Source organism: Anolis sagrei, chromosome 6 (genome assembly GCF_037176765.1).
Source record: "Anolis sagrei isolate rAnoSag1 chromosome 6, rAnoSag1.mat, whole genome shotgun sequence".
NCBI classification, from domain to species: domain Eukaryota; kingdom Metazoa; phylum Chordata; class Lepidosauria; order Squamata; family Dactyloidae; genus Anolis; species Anolis sagrei.
Window position 1 is genome coordinate 63473869 of NC_090026.1, and position 20336 is coordinate 63494204.

Below are 20336 nucleotides of genomic sequence, written 5' to 3' on the forward strand. Positions count from 1 at the left end.
ATATATACTAGGGCTAGGTTTGAACAACTCGGTATTATGATGCAAACCGGGTGCTACTGCAACATCCCAAGAAGTGAGAGAGAGAACAAACAGTGGAAGATATTGAACATTTCTTAATTGAGTGTCCAGCATATACTGAACTGCGAGACAGATATTTACATCCAATATTATCCAACTGCAGGTCCCCCAACAGAAATGATATTCTGACATCCCTCTTGCAAGGGCAGGAAAGATCCAGCATAATCAGAGTAAGCCTTTTTATTCTGAAAGCTATTAAGAAAAGAGCAGATTTCCTGAAAGAAGAACCAGGAAAATAAGATTCTGACTATAAATAGAAGGTCCGCTGCTGTCCTCACCTTTTTGCCTTGTTTTTTTACTCGTGTTCTATTTTGAAATGGTCATATGACTGATCAAATAAATAAATATTATTATGATTTATTGTCGAAGGCTTTCATGGCTGGAATCACTAGGTTCTTGTGGTTTTTTTCGGGCTATAGGGCCATGTTCTAGAGGCATTTCTCCTGACGTTTCGCCTGCATATATGGGAAGCATCCTCAGAGGTAGTGAGGTCTGTTGGAATTTGGACAATGGGTTTATATATCTGTGGAATGGCTGGGGTGGGGCAAAGAGCTCTTCTCTGCTGGAGCTAGGTGTGAATGTTTCAACTGACCACCTTCATTAGCATTTGAAGGCCTGGCTGAGCCTGGGAAAATCTTTTGTTGAGAGGTGTTAAGATGTGCCTGGTTGTTTCCTCTCTGCTGTTTTGCTGTTGTAATTTTAGAGTTTTTTTAATACTGGTAGCCAGATTTTGTTCATTTTCATGGTCTCTTCCTTTCTGTTGAAATTGTCCACATGCTTGTGGATTTCAATGGCTTCTCTGTGTAGTCTGACATGGTGGTTGTTGGTGTGGTCCAGCATTTCTGTGTTCTCAAATAATATGCTGTGTCCAGGCTGGTTCGTCAGGTGCTCTGCTATGGCTGACTTCTCTGGTTGAAGTAGTCTGCAGTGCCTTTCATGTTCCTGGATTCGTGTTTGGGCATTGCTGCGTTTGGTGGTCCCTATGTAGACTTGTCCACAGCTGCATGGTATACGGTAGACTCCTGCAGAGGCGAGAGGATCCCTCTTGTCCTTTGCTGAACGTAACATTTGTTGGATTTTCTTGGTGGGTTTGTAGATTGTTTGTATGTTGTGTTTCCTCATCAGCTTCCCTATGCGGTCAGTGGGTCCCTTGATGTATGGCAAGAACACTTTTCCTCTGGGTGGATCTTCGTCTTTACTCTCGTCTTGCAGCTCTTCTGATGTCTGAGGTGGAGTATCCATTGGCCTGTAGAGCCTAGTTGAGGTGGTTCAGTTCATCTTGGAGGAGGTGGGGTTCGCAGATTCTTTTTGCACGGTCTGCCAAGGCTTTAATGGTGCTTCTTTTTTGACTTGGGTGATGGTTGGAGTTTTTATGTAGATATCTATCTGTGTGTGTTATTATGATTACTAATTTTGGGTCTGCATCCCATGTGCTGCCAGTAAGTTTCTGCAGGATGTTATTGCATGCAGCTTCAGTGGGGTGGACTTCACCTAATTCCTTATGCTTGGGACACCACTGAAATGAAGCCCCATTTCTTTCTCCAGTTTGCAAAGATTTTAAACGAACCACAAACAACACATTCCAGAAAAAAAGGGAGGACGCTGCTAAGAGAGAATAGTAGTCTTTAGTACATCGAACCATAGTTATTTTGGATTCCCAGTCAACCTTTCTGAAATGTAATTGATAACAGAAACATTTCAAAGCTGTGCATACCAAAATTGTGAGCAGATGGGTTACATGGATCCACAGCCATCATGGGCATAAAATCTTTTCACAAGAAGTAATTCAACTTGTAAAACACGATAAGCAAAAGACCATAAGACTGATATATTATCATCAAGTTGCACTGTACAACTTTCCATAAGGCTTTGTTAGTAGAGACTCATTTTAATCAGCAATGGGAAATATTAAAAAGAAAAAAGGGCCATCAAAGACCATCACTGTATGTGATGTTGTCTATACTGCAAGGGAGGGCCTCTTCCTAAGATGGAGCAAAAAGATGTTAAGGGATTTGTGTCTTTTACACAATTTACATTTTAACCAGATTCGTGTATGTTTAACTGCTACAGAACTTGGTGACGTAACACAAAAAGCTTCAACCGAGTGGAAGGATGAGGAACGGACAACTAAGTATTCACACTCACAGAACAATTTTGCAGGATTCTTTGGAAAAATTCTGGTGCTTCGCCCAGTTTGAAACAGTTTCAGATTTGCAGTGCAGACCAATGACTCCTGTTATACTTCGATGAGCAGAACTCCACTGACTGGAACTGCATTCACATTGTAAGAAAGTTCAAGACATATATGATCCAAGACAGCCCTTTCACACAAACAAGGACATAGATAAATGCAAGATGTGTGAATTGGTCCCAGATCTCTCCAATTTAGTGATATGCAAATATAAATTAACTTAACGTGACTTGTTATTGCCTTACCTGCCCTCCAATTGCTTCAACAGGGCAGAGATCATGATAAAAATGGGCATTAACGAACTATAGAGTTCTGCAGCTTCCTTTACACATAAAATTATCCAATTCTTTTGTTTCTGCCTTTCAACTTAAAAGGAAATGGCTTCACAGAAAGATTTCAGCGCGATATTAAAAGGAAAAAAAATGTTATCGTATATGCCATGTATTACACGAAATCTCCTGGATCAAATATGTTTGCTAAAAACTGTAATAATATTTCTGCAGCAGCCTATATATAAGAAACAGAAGCAAACAGGTTTTGTAAAATCTGGTTCTAATTCCCTATTATATGTCTACATACATACAGCATATGCCAATATGTCACACGTAGAACTGCGTACCATGATATGATCAGCGGAGTAGTAACAGAGCTACATGAAATGATCTGATTGGCGCAAGAAAAGAGATAAGGCTTCTTATGTTTTAATATACCTATCTCTGACAATGACAGAAATTATAAGATTTTTTTTTACATTATTTATACGTATATATTATACACAATCATTATCTTGTGCCCACATCTGATACACATTTCAAAATGCTGGCACAGGTTGATTAGTTTTTGAAAACAGATGAATGTTGTTTTTCTCTCCTACAATCCAGGTTTTTTGTTCTCTAGGACAGATCTATGTTACATCAGATGTAAGCTAAGTAACAGCTATGGATTCCTGGGAACTGTACTTGGAAGAGAATTGATTGTTAGGGCTTTCCCAATATTTTAATGGTGTGGCCATTTTGGCATCTTGGTTCTTTCCTTCATGATTCAGTGGCGCTGGAAAATCCCAAATCGCACACCTTACAATGTCAGCCTCAAACCTTTGGCGAAGTGGAGTGAAGCTGATATTAGGTTCTTCCCAGGTTGCCTCCAAAACCAGAGATGATTCGGTCATAATGCAGCTAAACTCACACCACTAAAACGAGACATCAGAGGGCCTCCCTCACAGAATGACTGTTGGCACAATTTACTGGGATGACCGAATAACCATTATGCCATTTGAAGTCTGTTTTGCAAACAGTTAAGCATAAATTTGAACCCTTTAAACCATGCATTAAGATGGCGATTCGTGACACATTAAGGAAGCACAATCCAGTTGTTACTGCTTCCTTTCTATGAAGTGACCTATGTAAGAAAGCTAGAGAAGAATGGTCCCGGGCTTTAGAGACTGATCTGCGGTTCTTGGGGGGAGACATATTTACATTTTAAGAGGCTTCTAAAAATATATAGAAAATTAGCCCCTTTTATAGCAGGTATCTTGAAACATCTCCAGCCACAGACAAAGAAGACAAGTGAATATTGAAAAGTGCGAATCAATGTCGAACCTCTTAAAATAAGCTCTTGATTTCGATGGCTACAAGATAGGGCAATTCACCATAAACCAATATTAAAAAGTACTTTTCTGAAATGCTCTTATGTTTCCAGTCTCACTGTTTCTCATTTGCTCCTCCAAGTTGTGCTGATCTCCTAGTTTTAAAACTAGATGTGCTCAAAAGTCCATAAGAGAGCTCTCTTCTTCTTGCTGAAAAAAAGTCTTCCCAGTCCCACCCCACCTCGACTTCCAAACTAGCTTAGCCCACCCCATTTTAGATAAGCCACTCTTTTTTGCTTTCATCGATGGTTTCTGTAAAATTAGGGTCATTGTTCATGATGGCCGCATCAGCACTTTCAGCAGAATCTGCTCCTTTGGCTTCATTGGTATGGTAGGTTCCCTTGTGGCGGAACATGTAACGAATGAGGAAAACCAAAGTGCAGAGGATGGTGAAGATCACAACAGCAATCACTCCTGGAAGAGAGTGGAGCAAAAAAAAGAGATAGATTTTTAAATAAACAAATTAAAGAACATTACAACCAGGATAAGAAATTAAGTTTTCATAATAAAGAAGAGTTTTGGGATAAAATTTTGAAAACAGAAAAAAAGAATGTGACGGCGCAAGTGGCGCCACCTATGTGTAAAACCGTTAGTTGCAAGGTTTAAACTGTTGTATCATGCTTAATCCTGCCCCTTTTACCCTGCTTATGTATAGTTGTATGGATTGGTTACTTATAGCTGTCAATCAGTACTGTTTGGCTCCACCCCTTCCTGCAGGAGGGGAGAGCTTCCTTTTCTTTCTCATTCTGCCATCAGAGTTCCTACCATATGGACGTCAGTAAGAGACTTGACTCTAAAAGACCCTGATTTAAGTTACCTCTTAGACCCGTCACAAACTAGGCTCCTGCGGGAGCAAACCTTGCCAGCACGTCCCTGACGTCATGAGACTCCGCCTCTCGCCCCGCTCCTTTCTCAGCCTCTTTCTCCATGCCAGAGTGGTTTTTCCTTTGCTAGGGCAGCATTGCTAGCATACTCTCTCAGTTGAATTCTGCTTATGTATAGTTGTATGGATTGGTTACTTATAGCTGTCAATCAGTAGTTTGGCTCCACCCCTTCCTGCAGGAGGGGAGAGCTTCCTTTTCTTTCTCATTCTGCCATCAGAGTTCCTACCATATGGACGTGAGTAAGAGACTTGACTCTAAAAGACCCTGATTTAAGTTACTTCTTAGACCCGTCGCAAACTAGGCTCCTGCGGGAGCAAACCTTGCCAGCACGTCCCTGACGTCATGAGACTCCGCCTCTCGCCCCGCCCCTTTCTCAGCCTCTTTCTCCGTGCCAGAGTGGTTTTTCCTTTGCTAGGGCAGCATTGCTAGCATACTCTCTCAGTTGAATTCTGCCAATTCTGCAATTCTGCACAGCCTCATGACGTCAGGGACGTGCTGGCAAGGTTTGCTCCCGCAGGAGCCTAGTTTGCGGCGGCTCTTAGCATCAACTCTGAGGTTTTTTACCCTTGGGACTCATGCTTTATGTCCAGATCATCCTGGACAACACTGAGGAGACCCAAGCGCCTTCAAACCGGTTCTTTTGGCACCAAAGGAAGATCCTGAGTCTTCAAAACATAGGCCATCTGAACTAGGGTTGTGATTTGCTCTGGCATTCACAGCCATTGAGGAAAGAGGAAACTTGGTGAGGCTTCTCAGCTTCAAACCCCTTGGACCCAGGACTAATTAAGACTGTAACGTATATTTTCCTTCACCCCTCTGAAGTTTTCCAGCTCACTGCTTTAACGAAATGACTTTGTGATAAATAAAACTTATTTTGAGTTATTTGCAGCATTTTGGGTTCTTGAAAGTTCCAGTTTCCTATAGGAGGGCAAGAAGCAATCCCCTGGAGGAAAGATGCCACGTCCATCCCTCCTTTATTGAGAATAATAGCCCCCAGGCGCGACGGCACAAAGAATATAACAAAAATCTACGATAAATTACTGGAATGGTCTAGGCCAGTGGTTCTCCACCTTCCTAATGCTGTGACCCCTGAATACAGTCCCTCATGTTGTGGTGACCCCCCAACCATAATATTGTTTTTGTTGCTACTTCATAACAGCCATTTTACTACTGTTATAAATCATAATTTAAATATCAGATATTAGGGCTGGGCAATTCGTTTCGTTAATTCGTAATTCGTTAAAAAATTCGTTAATTTTTGAATTACAAAACGATTACAAAACTTTTTTTTTAACCTGGAAGTGTTTTTAAATATCAAAACGGCAGGCGCCAAAAAATTTTGTATTTCCGTCCATTTCGGAAATACGTAAGATGGCCGCCTGCCGATGCTTGCTGAGAGGGCGAGCTTTTACTTTTCCTTGGAAGGGAGAGGGGCGAGCGAGCGGCGAGCGAGAGGGGCGAGCGAGCGGCGAGCGAGAGGGCCCGCCAGAGTGAGTGCCTGCCTTTCCTCCTTAATAATAATTTTAATTTCTCCTCCCTATTCTACTAAATTAATAATTAAATTTAAAATATATTTAAAAAATATTGAAAAAAAAAGGGCGCCATCTTTACAAAATGTTTTGTAAATATTTACGAAATTTTGTAAATACCGAACTTTTTTTTTGGAAAATTTTGTAATTATTTTAAATATCAAAACAAAAAAAAAACCCCAATTACAAATCGATTTTAGAAACAAATGTTTGCGTTGTTACCCAGGCCTATCAGATATGCAAGATGTATTTTCATTCACTGGGAAAAACTGGGCACAAATACCCAATGCACCTACATGTAAATGCTAGTGGGGTTGGGGGGGGGGGTTGATTTTGTAATTTGGGAGTTGTATTTGCTGGGATGGATAGTTCACCTATAATCAAAGAGCATTCTGAACTCCACCAGCGATGGATTTAAACCTAATTTGCCACACAGAACTCCCATGACCAACGGAAAACACTGGAAGGGTTTGGTGGGTATTGACCTTGAGTTTGGGAGTTGTAGTTCACCTGTATCCAGAAAGCACTGTGGACTCACACAATGGTGGATCTGGACCAAACTTGGCACAAATACTCAATATGTGCAAATGAACACTGGTGGAACCTGGGGAAAATAGACTTTGATTTTTGGGAGTTGTAGTTGCTGGGATTTATAGTTCATTACAATCAAAGAACATTCTGAACTCCAGCAACGATAAAATTGGCTCAAACTTCCTATATGGAATCCCCATGACCATCAGAAAATACTGTGTTTCCTGATGATCTTTGGCGACCCCTCTGACACCCCTTCGCGACCCCCTCAGGGGTCCCGACCCCCAGGGTGAGAAACACTGGTCTAGGCCCAGGACTTACTCTTGGAGCATAGATGGTCATAAAATTGAACAAGTTACATCCTTCAAATATCTGGGTGTAGTTTTCCAATCTAATGGTAGCAGGAGAGCTCATGGGGATCAAATATCCAACACCGCGCAGGAGAGCTCAATTGCCATTCTTAAATATCTTAAGACAAGAGGGGGCCACTTCACACCGGCAGCGCTCAAGCTGTTTGAAGCTAAGTCATTAGCCCAACTCTTGTATGGGGCTCAGCTGGGCTCCTTCCTCAGTTTTGCCCCATTAGAGCTGGTTCAGTCAAAGTTTCTGAGATCGGCCTTGCAGGTACCTAAATGCGTTTCTAATGCTACCCTACGACTAGAGACGGGCTTTATGAGGGTGGAGGCCAGGGTGTGGGTGGACATACTCAACCTTTGGCTCAGACTATCCCGTGCACCCTTTGGCCTTGCCCCACTAACCATGAAGGATGAGGAAAGGGTGGGAAGATAAACCAGTGTCGCGCGAGCCTCACGGCGTGCGCGAACTTGTACACTCAGTAACCTATACTTTCACCCCTGCATACAGACAACATCAAACACACACCAAGAGGAGGTCATTAGCAACCTCCAGATGGAACAAACATGAAAACTTCCCGTCTCATGCACAAGCTGTGGCATGTTCAGCTTTTTCACACTACAATTACTCAATTACATCTGCCCCAAGTGTACACAGATCACTCGCATGGAACACAGGATACGACAACTCGAGGACCGTATTAACACCCTTAAGGACATTCAGGAACTTGAGCTGTTCTTAGACACCACACACCACACTGGCCTAGACACGCGGCCCATATCACACCAACATTACGGGGAGGCTCAACAGAACAACACCTCAGATGTGGACAACCCTCAGGCTTGGAGAAATGTCACCCTTAGAAGGACACATAGGACCCGGAAGCCTCCTCAGAATACTTCCGCTCAGCTGCAGTTACACAATAGATTCCAAATTCTCACACAACTACCACCTGATCAAGAAACACAACATATTGGGGAAGACAAGAATGGCTTAGATACTGATCAGTGGCTCATCCTTGATCAGTGTGCGGGTGATAGCCCTGACTGGGACAACACTTCACAACATTCACACTTGCACAATCCTGCAGGTGTACCATCCCCAACCATAGACCAGGAGCAACAGGAACACATACAGGAGAACCATAGGCTCTTGGACGAATCTCAATGGATTGTCCTTGACGAATGCACCGGGGATGTCGAGGAGGAGGACAACACTTTTCACCTACACAATTCACACCAACAGGATCACGTTTCTGGAGACCAACACACTACATTGCACAAAAGGGGCCCTGTCATTCCTGAAAGTAAACAGGTCTTGGTAGTAGGCGACTCCCTCCTTAGAGGAACGGAAGCTGTCATTTCCAGACCGGATGGGATGGCTCGAGAAATATGCTGCCTACCGGGGGCAAAAATACACCATATCACTCAGAGGCTCACCAGGCTCCTCAAGCCCTATCACCGTCCTCCCCTCATGTTGATTCATGTAGGAACCAATGATACTGCAAGGCATACGTTTCAAAAGATCACAAATGATTTTCGAGCTCTAGGAGCAAAGCTAAAAGAATGTAATGTACAGGTGGTCTTTTCATCCCTCCTCCCTGTTGTAAGACATGGACCCACAAGAGCCAGAAAAATAGTACAGGTCAATGACTGGCTTAGAAAATGGTGTCAGGAGGAACGCTTTGGCTTCCTCGACCATGGCCTGCTTTTCCAGGAGGATGGCCTACTGGCAAGGGATGGGGTGCATCTCACACAAGTAGGAAAACACCTTTTTGCTCACAGACTCGCAAACCTCATTAGACGCACTTTAAACTAGGTCCACCGGGGGAGGGGGACAACAGCCTTGCGAACACTACTTTACCCATAATGTCTGGGAATCGCCAGAAGGCTAAACGGAGGGCTGCACAAACACAACAAGGACCAAGTACCAAAAGCACAATAATCCCAACTAAACAGCTCAAGGGAAGATCCCAGGGGCTCACATGTCTTTACACTAATGCACAAAGCATGGGAAATAAACAAGATGAACTCCAACTTTTAGCACAACACCACAAATATGACATCATAGGGATCACTGAAACCTGGTGGGATGACTCCTATCGCTGGAATGTAGATATCGAGGGGTATAACCTCTTTCACAGAAACCGAACAAAGGGGAGAGGAGGCGGAGTAGCCTTATATGTCAAAAACTCTTATGCTGCAGAAGAAATTCAAGACAGCAATCTGGGAAACCAGCTTGAAATCATCTGGATAAGAATCAAGGGAACTGGGACTCAAAAAGATGTCGTTGTAGGCGTCTACTACAGACCCCCAAGCCAGGAGGAAGAACTTGATGAAGTCTTCTGCCAACAGTTGACCAAACAGGCACAGAAAAGAGATGTAGTAGTCATGGGCGATTTCAACTATCCCGATATTTGCTGGAAAACAAACTCGGCCAAGAGTACAAGGTCCAACAAATTCCTCGCTTGCCTTGCAGACAATTTCATGGTCCAGAAGGTAGAAGAGGCAACAAGGGGATTGGCTACTCTTGATCTCATCCTAACAAATGCGGAGGACCTGATCGATGCGGTCGAAGTGGTAGGATCCTTAGGGGCAAGTGACCATGTGCTCCTGCAATTTGAGGTACAAAGGAAGGCCGAAACTAAGACAAGTCAAACCCGCATTTTGGACTTTAGGAGAGCTGATTTCCAAAAAATGAAGGAAACGCTGAGCAGCATTCCGTGGACACAGATACTAAAAGACAAGGGAGTTACGGATGGATGGGAATTTCTCAAGAGTGAAATACTCAAGACGCAATTGCAAACCGTGCCAACAAAGAGAAAAAATAGGACAAGTGCAAAGAAGCCAGAATGGATGTCCAAAGAACTTCTAACTGTGCTAAGACACAAAAGAGACATGCACAAGAAGTGGAAAAAGGGAGAAATCACGAAAGAAGAATTCAAACAAATAGCCAACACCTGTAGGGAAAAGGTCCGCAAGGCTAAAGCACAAAATGAGCTCAGGCTTGCCAGGGACATTAAAAACAATAAAAAGGGCTTCTATTCTTATGTCAGTAGAAAAAGGAAAAACAAGGAGGCGATAGGACCTCTTCGCGGAGAAGATGGGGCAATGCTGACAGGGGGTAGGGAAAAGGCAGAACTACTTAATGCCTTCTTTGCCTCGGTCTTCTCACAAAAAGAGAGTCTTCAACCTCAGCAAGATGGAGTGGATGAGGGATTGGAGGACATCCAACCCCAAATTGGGAAAGAAGTCGTCCAGGAATACCTGGCCGCTCTTAATGAGTTCAAGTCCACAGGGCCAGATCAACTACACCCCAGAGTATTGAAGGAACTAGCGGAAGTCATTTCGGAACCATTGGCAACCATCTTTGAGAGTTCTTGGAGAACGGGAGAAGTTCCAGCAGATTGGAGGAGGGCCAATGTGGTCCCAATCTTCAAGAAGGGAAAAAAGGATGACTCAAACAACTACCGTCCGGTCAGCCTCACGTTGATACCGGGCAAGATTTTGGAAAAGATTGTTAAGGAAGCGGTCTGCAAACACTTAGAAACAAATGCAGTCATCGCTAATAGTCAACATGGATTTATCAAAAACGAGTCATGCCAGACTAATCTGATCTCTTTCTTCGATAGAGTTACAAGCTGGGTAGATGCGGGGAACGCCGTGGATGTAGCGTACCTGGATTTCAGTAAGGCCTTTGACAAGGTCCCCCATGACCTTCTGGCAAGGAAACTAGTCCAATGTGGGCTAGGCAAAACTACGGTGAGGTGGATCTGTAATTGGTTAAGTGGACGAACACAGAGAGTGCTCACTAATGCTTCCTCTTCATCTTGGAAAGAAGTGACAAGTGGAGTGCCGCAGGGTTCCGTCCTGGGCCCGGTCCTGTTCAACATCTTTATTAATGACTTAGATGAAGGGCTAGAAGGCATGATCATCAAGTTTGCAGACGACACCAAATTGGGAGGGATAGCCAATAGTCCAGAGGACAGGAGCAGAATTCAAAACGATCTTGACAGATTAGAGAGATGGGCCAAAACTAACAAAATGAAGTTCAACAGTGACAAATGCAAGATACTCCACTTTGGCAGAAAAAATGAAATGCAAAGATACAGAATGGGTGACGCCTGGCTCGAGAGCAGTACGTGTGAAAAAGATCTTGGAGTCCTCGTGGACAACAAGTTAAACATGAGCCAACAATGTGATGTGGCGGCAAAAAAAGCCAATGGGATTTTGGCCTGCATCAATAGGAGCATAGTGTCTAGATCTAAGGAAGTAATGCTACCCCTCTATTCTGCTTTGGTTAGACCACATCTGGAATATTGTGTCCAATTCTGGGCACCACAATTGAAGAGAGATATTGACAAGCTGGAATGTGTCCAGAGGAGGGCGACTAAAATGATCAAGGGTCTGGAGAACAAGCCCTATGAGGAGCGGCTTAGGGAACTGGGCATGTTTAGCCTGAAAAAGAGAAGGCTGAGAGGAGATATGATAGCCATGTATAAATATGTGAGAGGAAGCCACAGGGAGGAGGGAGCAAGCTTGTTTTCTGCTTCCCTGGAGACGAGGACGCGGAACAATAGCTTCAAACTACAAGAGAGGAGATTCCATCTGAACATTAGGAAGAACTTCCTGACTGTGAGAGCCGTTCAGCAGTGGAACTCTCTGCCCCGGAGTGTGGTGGAGGCTCCTTCTTTGGAAGCTTTTAAGCAGAGGCTGGGTGGCCATCTGTCAGGGGTGATTTGAATGCAATATTCCTGCTTCTTGGCAGGGGGTTGGACTGGATGGCCCATGAGGTCTCTTCCAACTCTTTGATTCTATGATTCTATGAAGAGGGAGATTTTTTGATTTTTTTAAATGATATCTGAATATAAAGAAGAAATTATTGGATGTATAGGGATCACACTTTTTTTAAAAAAAATCTGAACATTAAGAAAAAAGGGTTTGCATTAAAAAAACAGGTAACAGAACACACTGTTTTCTTATTAGACAAATCTACATCAAGCCTTAGAATTCGAACCATCCGAGACCTACTTACTTTTCGGAAAGCCTGTAAAACTTCTTTTCCGGAAAGCTTTGGACTGTTCTCGCTGCCTATTGTTTGTTATTGTTATTTTAAAAGCTAATTGTATTGTTTTAATCTGCTTCTGTAAACCGCTCCGAGCCAAATTGGGAGTAGTGGTATACATAAATAAATAAATAAATAAATAACACATGAACATTTCTTACCTCCAATAATTGCTGAATTCCTGTTGACACCACCTCCTATCACTTGACCATTGTAAGGGAGATCCGAACCTGTTGTACAAAGAAAAGCACATGACTCTAATTAGAATTCTCTTAAATTTATTTATTTATTATTTAATTAAAAGTTTTGTATACCGACCTTTTCACCTCTCTTGAGGGACTCAGACTGGTTTCCAACCATAATATCACATACAATCAATAAAACATCATAATACATATTACAGTAAAACATTAAAACAGCAATTACAATCAATAACTATAATGGTCAGTCGCCACACTAAAATCGTTGCTCATCATCCTCCATCCATATCTCAGGGTGTTGGCTCACTCGTCGAATGCCTGTCTCCATAACCAAGTCTTCACCTGTTTCCTAAATGTCAGGATAGAAGGGGCGGTTCTGATCTCCAGTGGGAGAGAGTTCCAGAGTCGAGGGGCCACCACCGAGAAGGCCCTGTCCCTCGTCCCCACCAGACACGCTTGCGAGACCGGTGGGACCGAGAGCAGGGCCTCTCCAGACGATCTTAATAATCTTAAAAATCGGATGCCCTGATAAATTTGTAAACATCCTGCAGCTCTCTATGATGACATGACGACAACAGTTTTAGACAGTAATGTTTCACAAAGTGACCCATTTAAGGAGGAATTAGTAGTCAAACAGGGATGTGTTATTGCCCCAACCTTATTTTCCATCTTCATAGCTGTGATTCTGCACCTTGTTGATGGGAAGATTCCCACTGGTGTTGAAATCACCTATTGGACAGACTGCAAACTATTTAACCTCAGCAGGCTGAAAACCAAAACCAAGGTCATAACGTCTGTTATAGAACTCAAATATATTGATGATAATGTATGTGCTTATTGAGAAGAAAACCTACGTCACTATAAACCTCTTTGCAGAAGGATACGAAAAGGGATATCAAGCTGCACGTTTATAAAGTTATTGTCCTCCCAATTCCACATGTGTGGCTGAGATAGCGACATCTTTGCTTTCTGAAAACATGCATAAAATTATTTAAAATATTGTTTAAAACACTTTATCTAGAACTGGGAACCACTTTGAAACTTAGTAAAAAAAAAGAAAGAAAGAAAGAAAGAAAGAAATTCTAAATCAGGCCAGGAGGAAGAATAGGAAAACAATTTAATAGGAAGGAAGAACGGAATTATATATTATTTATTTACTTTACTTTATTTGTATACCGCTGTTCTCAGCCCTTAGGCGACTCACAGCGGTTAACAACAAGAACAGCAAAAATTCAATGATACAACAACACGGTATATAAAAACAATTAACATCATAAACACATTAAACGGTTAACAACAATAACCATCCACTGGCGTCTCATAACTGAAAACATGATCCAGATTCATCATCCGTTGTTCCATTCCTATGTTCATTACACTCATTGCACTATCTATTCAAACGCCTGTTCAAATAACCAGGTTTTCAATTTTTTCCGGAATACCATTAGTGATGGAGCCGATCTAATGTCCGTGGGAAGGGCGTTCCACAGTCGAGGGGCCACCACCGAGAAGGCCTTATCTCTCGTCCCCGCCAGCCGTGCTTGTGAAGCAGGCGGGATCGAGAGCAGGGCCTCCCCGGATGATCTCAAAGCCCTAGTAGGTTCATAGGCAGAGATGCAATCAGATAGGTAACTTGAATGTCTCCAACCCAAGGGATGGGAAGTCACCGAAATGGAAGGCATGGGAGGAGGGGAGGGTATAGCCCAGGCATGGGAAAACTTTTTTTTCCTTGGGGCTGCATTGCAGGCACTTCCAGGAGGGCCAAGCCAGGAGGGAGGGAGGCGGGCACATACTCGGTGAGGTGGGCCTGGGAGGGGGAGGGCCAGGAAAGGTCTGGGCAAGGCCTGGGTCATTCTCAAGTTGTTCTCCAGGCATAAGGACGAGGCTGCTCACTTCATCCTTATGCTGGGAGAAAGGCAAGACACATGACGACTGCCTCTGATCCTTATTTATTTATTTAGAACTTTTATATACTGGTCTTCTCACCTCCGACGAGGGACTCAGGCCGGTTTACAACAGAGGAATTCATTCACAATAGTTAAAATATCACATCCTATAAAACACTAATATAAAACACATTAAAATACAATCATATAATTACATAAGGCCAAGTCGCGTCAGAATAAAATCACAATTCATCACCGTCCGTCCGTGTGGTCAAGAGTTATTGACTCACTCATCAAATGCCAGATTCCAGAGCCAGGTTTTCACCAAAGGTCAGGAGGGAAGGGGCAGTTCTAATCTCCAATGGGAGAGAGTTCCAGAGCTGAGGGGCCACCACCGAGAAGGCCCTGCCCCTCATCCCCACCAGACGCGATTGGAGGGTGGTGGGACCGAGAACAGGGCCCCTCCAGAAGATCTTAACAACCTTGATGGTTCATAGGGGAGAATCCGTTCGGACAGGTAAGCTGGGCAGGAGTCATTTAGGGATTTATATACCTATATATACCTATACCTATATACCCTTTCTCCCAATCTTCCTCTCCCAATTCTCGGGCTGTCCTCTTGGCATTAGGCCAGGAGGAGGGCAGGAGAGGCGGTGGCTGAGAGTGTTCCGGAGGGCTGTCAGCCGCTGCATGCCTTTCTTGGGCCATCTTCCTGGCATAAGGATGGGCCCACTCTCACTGTCCTTATGCCAGGAGGAGGGCGAGACACCAACATTTGAGAGTGCTCCAGAGGGCTCTCAGCTGCTGCGTGCCTTCCTGCCTCATCTTTTTGGCATAAGGATGCAGCAGACCACTGAGTCCTTATGCCAAGAGGACAAGGAAAATGAGAAGGGCCAGAGGTAAGTGCCCAGGGGACCACATCGACTCCCAGGTCTTAGTTTGCCCATGCCTGGTATAACTAAATACGAATATTGTATACATGTTAGGATGTATTGTATTGGTTCATGCAAGTATATGTACATCATACAGGGAGCATCATACAGGGAGCATACCACGCCCCTGCTATGTCAGCTCCACTGGCTGCCAATCCAGTTCCAAGCACAATTCAAAGTGCTAGTTTTGACCTACAAAACCCTTTACGGCTCCGGCCCAGCGTACCTGTCCGAGCGTATCTCCTTCTACGTCCCACCTCGAAGTTTAAGATCTTCTGGGGAGGCCCTGCTCTCGGCCCCACCTTTATCACAAGTGAGACTGGTGGGGACGAGGGACAGGGCCTTCTCGGTGGTGGCCCCTCGCCTGTGGAATGCACTCCCCGGGGAAATTAGGTCATCAACATCCCTCCTCGCTTTCAGAAGGAAGTTAAAAACCTGGATGTGGGACCAGGCCTTCAGGTAAGCTGGCAGATGGACAAAAGACAATGACGACCAGAGTAGGAAAGGACAATGACGATGCTAGATGGATGATGGATCTATGAATTGGCGAACATTGACCACAAGATGATTTTATTGCTGCTATTGTATTGTTTTGATTGTTTTAACTAGTTATAACTGTTGACGTTATATTGTAATTTTGTATATTGTATTTTGTGAATTGTTGGGCATCGAATTGTGCCTTTTGTAAGCCGCCCCGAGTCCCCCCTAGGGGGTTGAGAAGGGCGGGGTAGAAGCACCCCAAATAAATAAATAAAATAAATAATAAATACATGTATATAGATTTGTTTCACTGTTTTTTATGAATCTGTAAATTGAAAATAAAACATATTAATTAAAATATTATTTTTAAAATTATCTTTAGGTTATAAGTCCCCCTCGGGGTGAGTGAAAGTGGTATAGACATAGAATAAATAAATAAATGAATAAATAAATATGTGTACAAGGCTTATATGACACATAAAGGAATTTTGTGAGACTCTATTATGTAAATATATGCAAATCCAAAAAACTTCTGGTCTCAAGCATTTTGGATAATGGATACCCAACCTGTACTAATAATACAATGTCTAACGAAATGCTGAGAAAGCACTCAGTAGTTAAATATCTACAGCACTATATAATTATAGCACTAAAGCAACCTGAGTGGGTCTGGAGGCCAACTTTTTGATCCTGGGACTCTCTGAATAACCACAGAGAAGATAATTAATCGGCAATAGCTAGAACTTCTGGTATGAGGGCTTGTTTATGAAATGCAAACAGGAACTGGAAACCTATTTAAAAGGATGAATCACCATGCCTGGAAGCTTGTGGGAAAGGCAGTGTATCCTTCCATTTTGTAGAAAAGGGCAGTTCAAGGAATTATCAGAGATGGGAAAAAATAGTAAATACATTTGCAGGGCCACATTTTGCATTATGCTGCTTTAGAACAGTAAAGTATCTCCCTTAAACCTCAGACCTCACAATCTCTGAGGATGCCTGCCATAGATGCAGGCGAAATGTCAGGAGAGAATGCTTCTAGAACATGGTCATATAGCCTGAAAAAACCTACAACAACCCACCTAATTTTGCTTTTAAAATATTGCTTCTCAATCACTGCTAGTGCGCTGCTGCATTATAGATCAGTTTTAGAAAAGTGCCATTTTGTTCAGATCATTGTTACTCATTTCATAATTCACCATTTATTCCTTCTTCCCACGGTGACCTTTCACACTGATGGTGGAGCAGCTGTTGTTATCAACTCCAAACTTGTTATCAACTTCAGTTTCTTTCATTCCATACTATAATTCTCTAATTCACAAATTCCTATCTATCTATCTATATATAAGAATCTTAAGGGCGTAATTAGGCGGTCAAAAATGGAGAAACCACCGGACGAAATCTCACCAAATTTGGCCTGCTAATACCTCTTCCCCCAAGGAATGACCAACAACCCTCAAAACACCAATACGCAACAACACAAACGCACAATACCCTAAAAAAACGGCATGGCAATAGATGTCTTTGGGCACGCCTTCCCGTTATTGGGGTGGCTTCCTGGGCCCTCCCACACAGCCAGAGCACAATCTAGAGAAAATGTGCAAAACCACATATAGATACACAAACACACACATATGCATATACACACACAAAACACATACACAGAAAGGGGGAAGGAAGGAGGGAAAGAAAGAAAGGTAGAGAAAGAAGGAAGGAGAGAAAGAGGGAAATAAAGAGGGAAAGAAGGAGGGAAGGAGAGAAAGATGGAAAGAAAGGAAGATAGAGAAGGAAGGAGAGAAAGAGGGAAAGGAGGGAAGGAAAGAAAGAAAGGTAGAGAAGGAAGGAAGGGGAAAGAAAGAGGGAAAGAAGGAGGGAAGGAGAGAAAGAAGGAAAGAAAGAAAGAGAGAAGAAAGGAGGGAGAGAAAGAGGGAAAGAAGGAGGAAAGGAAAGAAAAAAAGCAGGGTAGAGAAGGAAGGAAGGGGAGAGGAGGGAAAGAAGGAGAGAAGGAAAGAAAGGAAGGAAGATAGAGAAGGAAGGAAAGAGAGGAGGAGGGAAAGAAGGAGAGAAGGAAAGAAATAAAGGTAGAGAAGGAAGGAAAGATAGAAGGAAATAAAAAAGTGAAAGAAGGAAGGAAGGAGAGAAGGAACGAAAGAGGGAAGGAAGGAAGGAAGGAAAGAGACAAGGAAGGATGAAACCAAACAGCAAAGGAAGCAAGAAAAGAAACAGGTAGAGAACAAAGAAAGAAGAAGAGAAAGAAAAAGAGGGAAAGAAGGAAAGAGGGAGGGAAGGAAGGATAGAGAAAAAGAAGGAGGAGGAAGAGGGAGGGAAGGTTTGCCACAGCAAGTTGTGGCGGATACAGCTAGTTTTTTATATTTCTACACTGTCTAAGGGTTGTTACTATTTTGTCTATATCAATCTCCATTATTTACTCATTCACTCTTTCCCATTTTGGAACAAGATTTTCTAAAACTGGTTTTAATTTCCCCACTGTCGTCTCTCTGTCAGAGACAGACATCTCCCTCCCATAGGTTCCCCTTCATAGCACCCTTGAGCTGCGATTGGCTGACACCAACCAGAATTGCCTATGTCCTCCTTTCAATATTATGTTTACAAATAATAATAATAATAATAATAATAATAATAATAATAATAATAATAATATTTTTTTTGTCATGTCAGGAGCGACTTGAGAAACTGCAAGTCACTTCTGGTGTGAGAGAATTGGCCGTCTGCAAAGACGTTGCCCATGGGATGCCCGGATGAATTGATGTTTTTATCATTCTTGTGGGAGGCTTCTCTCATGTCCCATAATAATAATAATAATAATAATAATAATAATAATAATAATGGAAAATATTCACAAGATTAGCAGATAAAACTGTTTTTCCATCAGATTCTAATCCAACATTAGAATCTGATGGAAACACTCACTGTAATAAAATGATAGGGGAATGAAAATGATAAACATAAAGCATATATATGCCACCAGAAGTTCTTTACTATTATTTTAACCATAATGTTCATAATTATCATTATTTGCCAGAAAATATATTTATATTTGAAAATTCATAAGAGTAATTAATTCTATTGCCCAAAATTACAGCCAACATTACCAGAATTTGAATGCCAAGGATCTGTTGCTGAAGACATTGGTTGAATGGTTTGTGGATTTGCTCCACAGTTGGATTCCACAAGTTCTCCTTCTGTGTGGATATGAGAGGAAATGTTCGTTTTTCTTAAGGCTGACTTGAGCGGAGCGATCTGGTTGAATTGCACTCGGGACAGACAGCCAGAAAATCCTGGTGTATTATATTTACGGATCTCTGGATCAACCTTCCCAAGTTCTGAAAGTGAGAAGAAGAAACAAGCTCTTTAACAGAATTGAATGAAGTATATGTTTGTCGGGGAGCATCAATGAAGTATGAAAAAAAAACCTATTTTCACTTAATTCAGTGTTTCTCGAACTGTGGGTCCCCAGGTGTTTTGGCCTACAACTCCCATAAATCCCAGCCAGTTTACCAGCTGTTAGGATTTCTGGGAGTTGAAGGCCAAAACATCTGGGGACCCACAGGTTGGGAACCACTGACTTAACTGAAGATGGTAAGCAGAAACTATAGTAAACATTAAATTTGGAAAGTTTCTTTAAAGAAAAGTGAAGTCAAGAGAGGCATATTTGCAGAATGAGGAATTTTACCTTTTTTCCTGAGCAAAAGAAGATTACATTTGAACTCAAAGACATGCAACAAAGGAATCCAACCTAGCAACTAACTAACTGATTGATAAACGATAGGATGATATTCCTGGTCACTAAGCATCATTTTACCTTCTCTGCATACATAGTACTGCAGTGTTTTATATTCTGCAGCAGCATGTTATATTCACTTTCTAAAGTATTATTGTTTAAAGTCTGTCAACATTACTACTTCTCCCATCCCGTAATGATCCAAAAAGCTACAGACCAATCTCCCTGTTGTGCCACCTCTACAAAGTTCTGGAGAGACTTATTTTGCATAGAATTATGGAAAAAATAGACCTCTGTCTGATTCCACAGCAAGCTGGCTTCAGGAAAGGCAAAAGCTGCACATCGCAAGTGCTGAACCTGACTCAGCAGATAGAAGATGGCTTTGAAAGGCAGCAGATCACAGGAGCTGTCTTCATAGACCTGTCAGTGGCTTATGATACTGTAAACCACCGCCTCCTCCTGAGAAAAATGTATAATATCACAAAGGACTACCATCTCACCTGCCTCATAGGAAACCGGCTACAAAACAGGAGCTTCTTTGTTGAGTTCCAGGGCCAGAGAAGCAGATGGCGGAAACAGAAGAACGGCCTGCCTCAGGGGAGCGTGCTTGCTCCATCAATGTTCAACAGCTACACAAATCACCAGCCACTGCTAGAAGGGATGGAGAGCTTCATCTATGCTGATGATAGTGCCATTACTGCTCAAGCAGGGAGCTTTGAGATGGTTGAACAGAAGCTCTCTGAAGCTCTAGGTGCTCTTACTGCCTATTACAGGGAAAACCAGCTGATCCCTTATCCATCTCAAACACAGACATGTGCCTTTC

At 42.7% G+C, this 20336-nt stretch overlaps 1 protein-coding gene across 1 annotated transcript in view; it reads right to left on the bottom strand.

The window, feature by feature from the left end:
• Positions 1-1684: 1684 nt before the first annotated feature.
• Positions 1685-20336, bottom strand: part of CNTNAP2 (contactin associated protein 2) — a 1109924-nt gene continuing 1091272 nt past the window's right edge. Inside the window, exons 22-24 of the mRNA XM_060781556.2 lie at positions 18885-19115; positions 12438-12506; positions 1685-4328 (exon numbers count right to left, since the gene is read on the bottom strand). Coding sequence (XP_060637539.2) covers positions 4129-4328; positions 12438-12506; positions 18885-19115 — 500 coding nt within the window. The 3' untranslated portion in view covers positions 1685-4128. The remainder of the gene's footprint in view (positions 4329-12437; positions 12507-18884; positions 19116-20336) is intronic.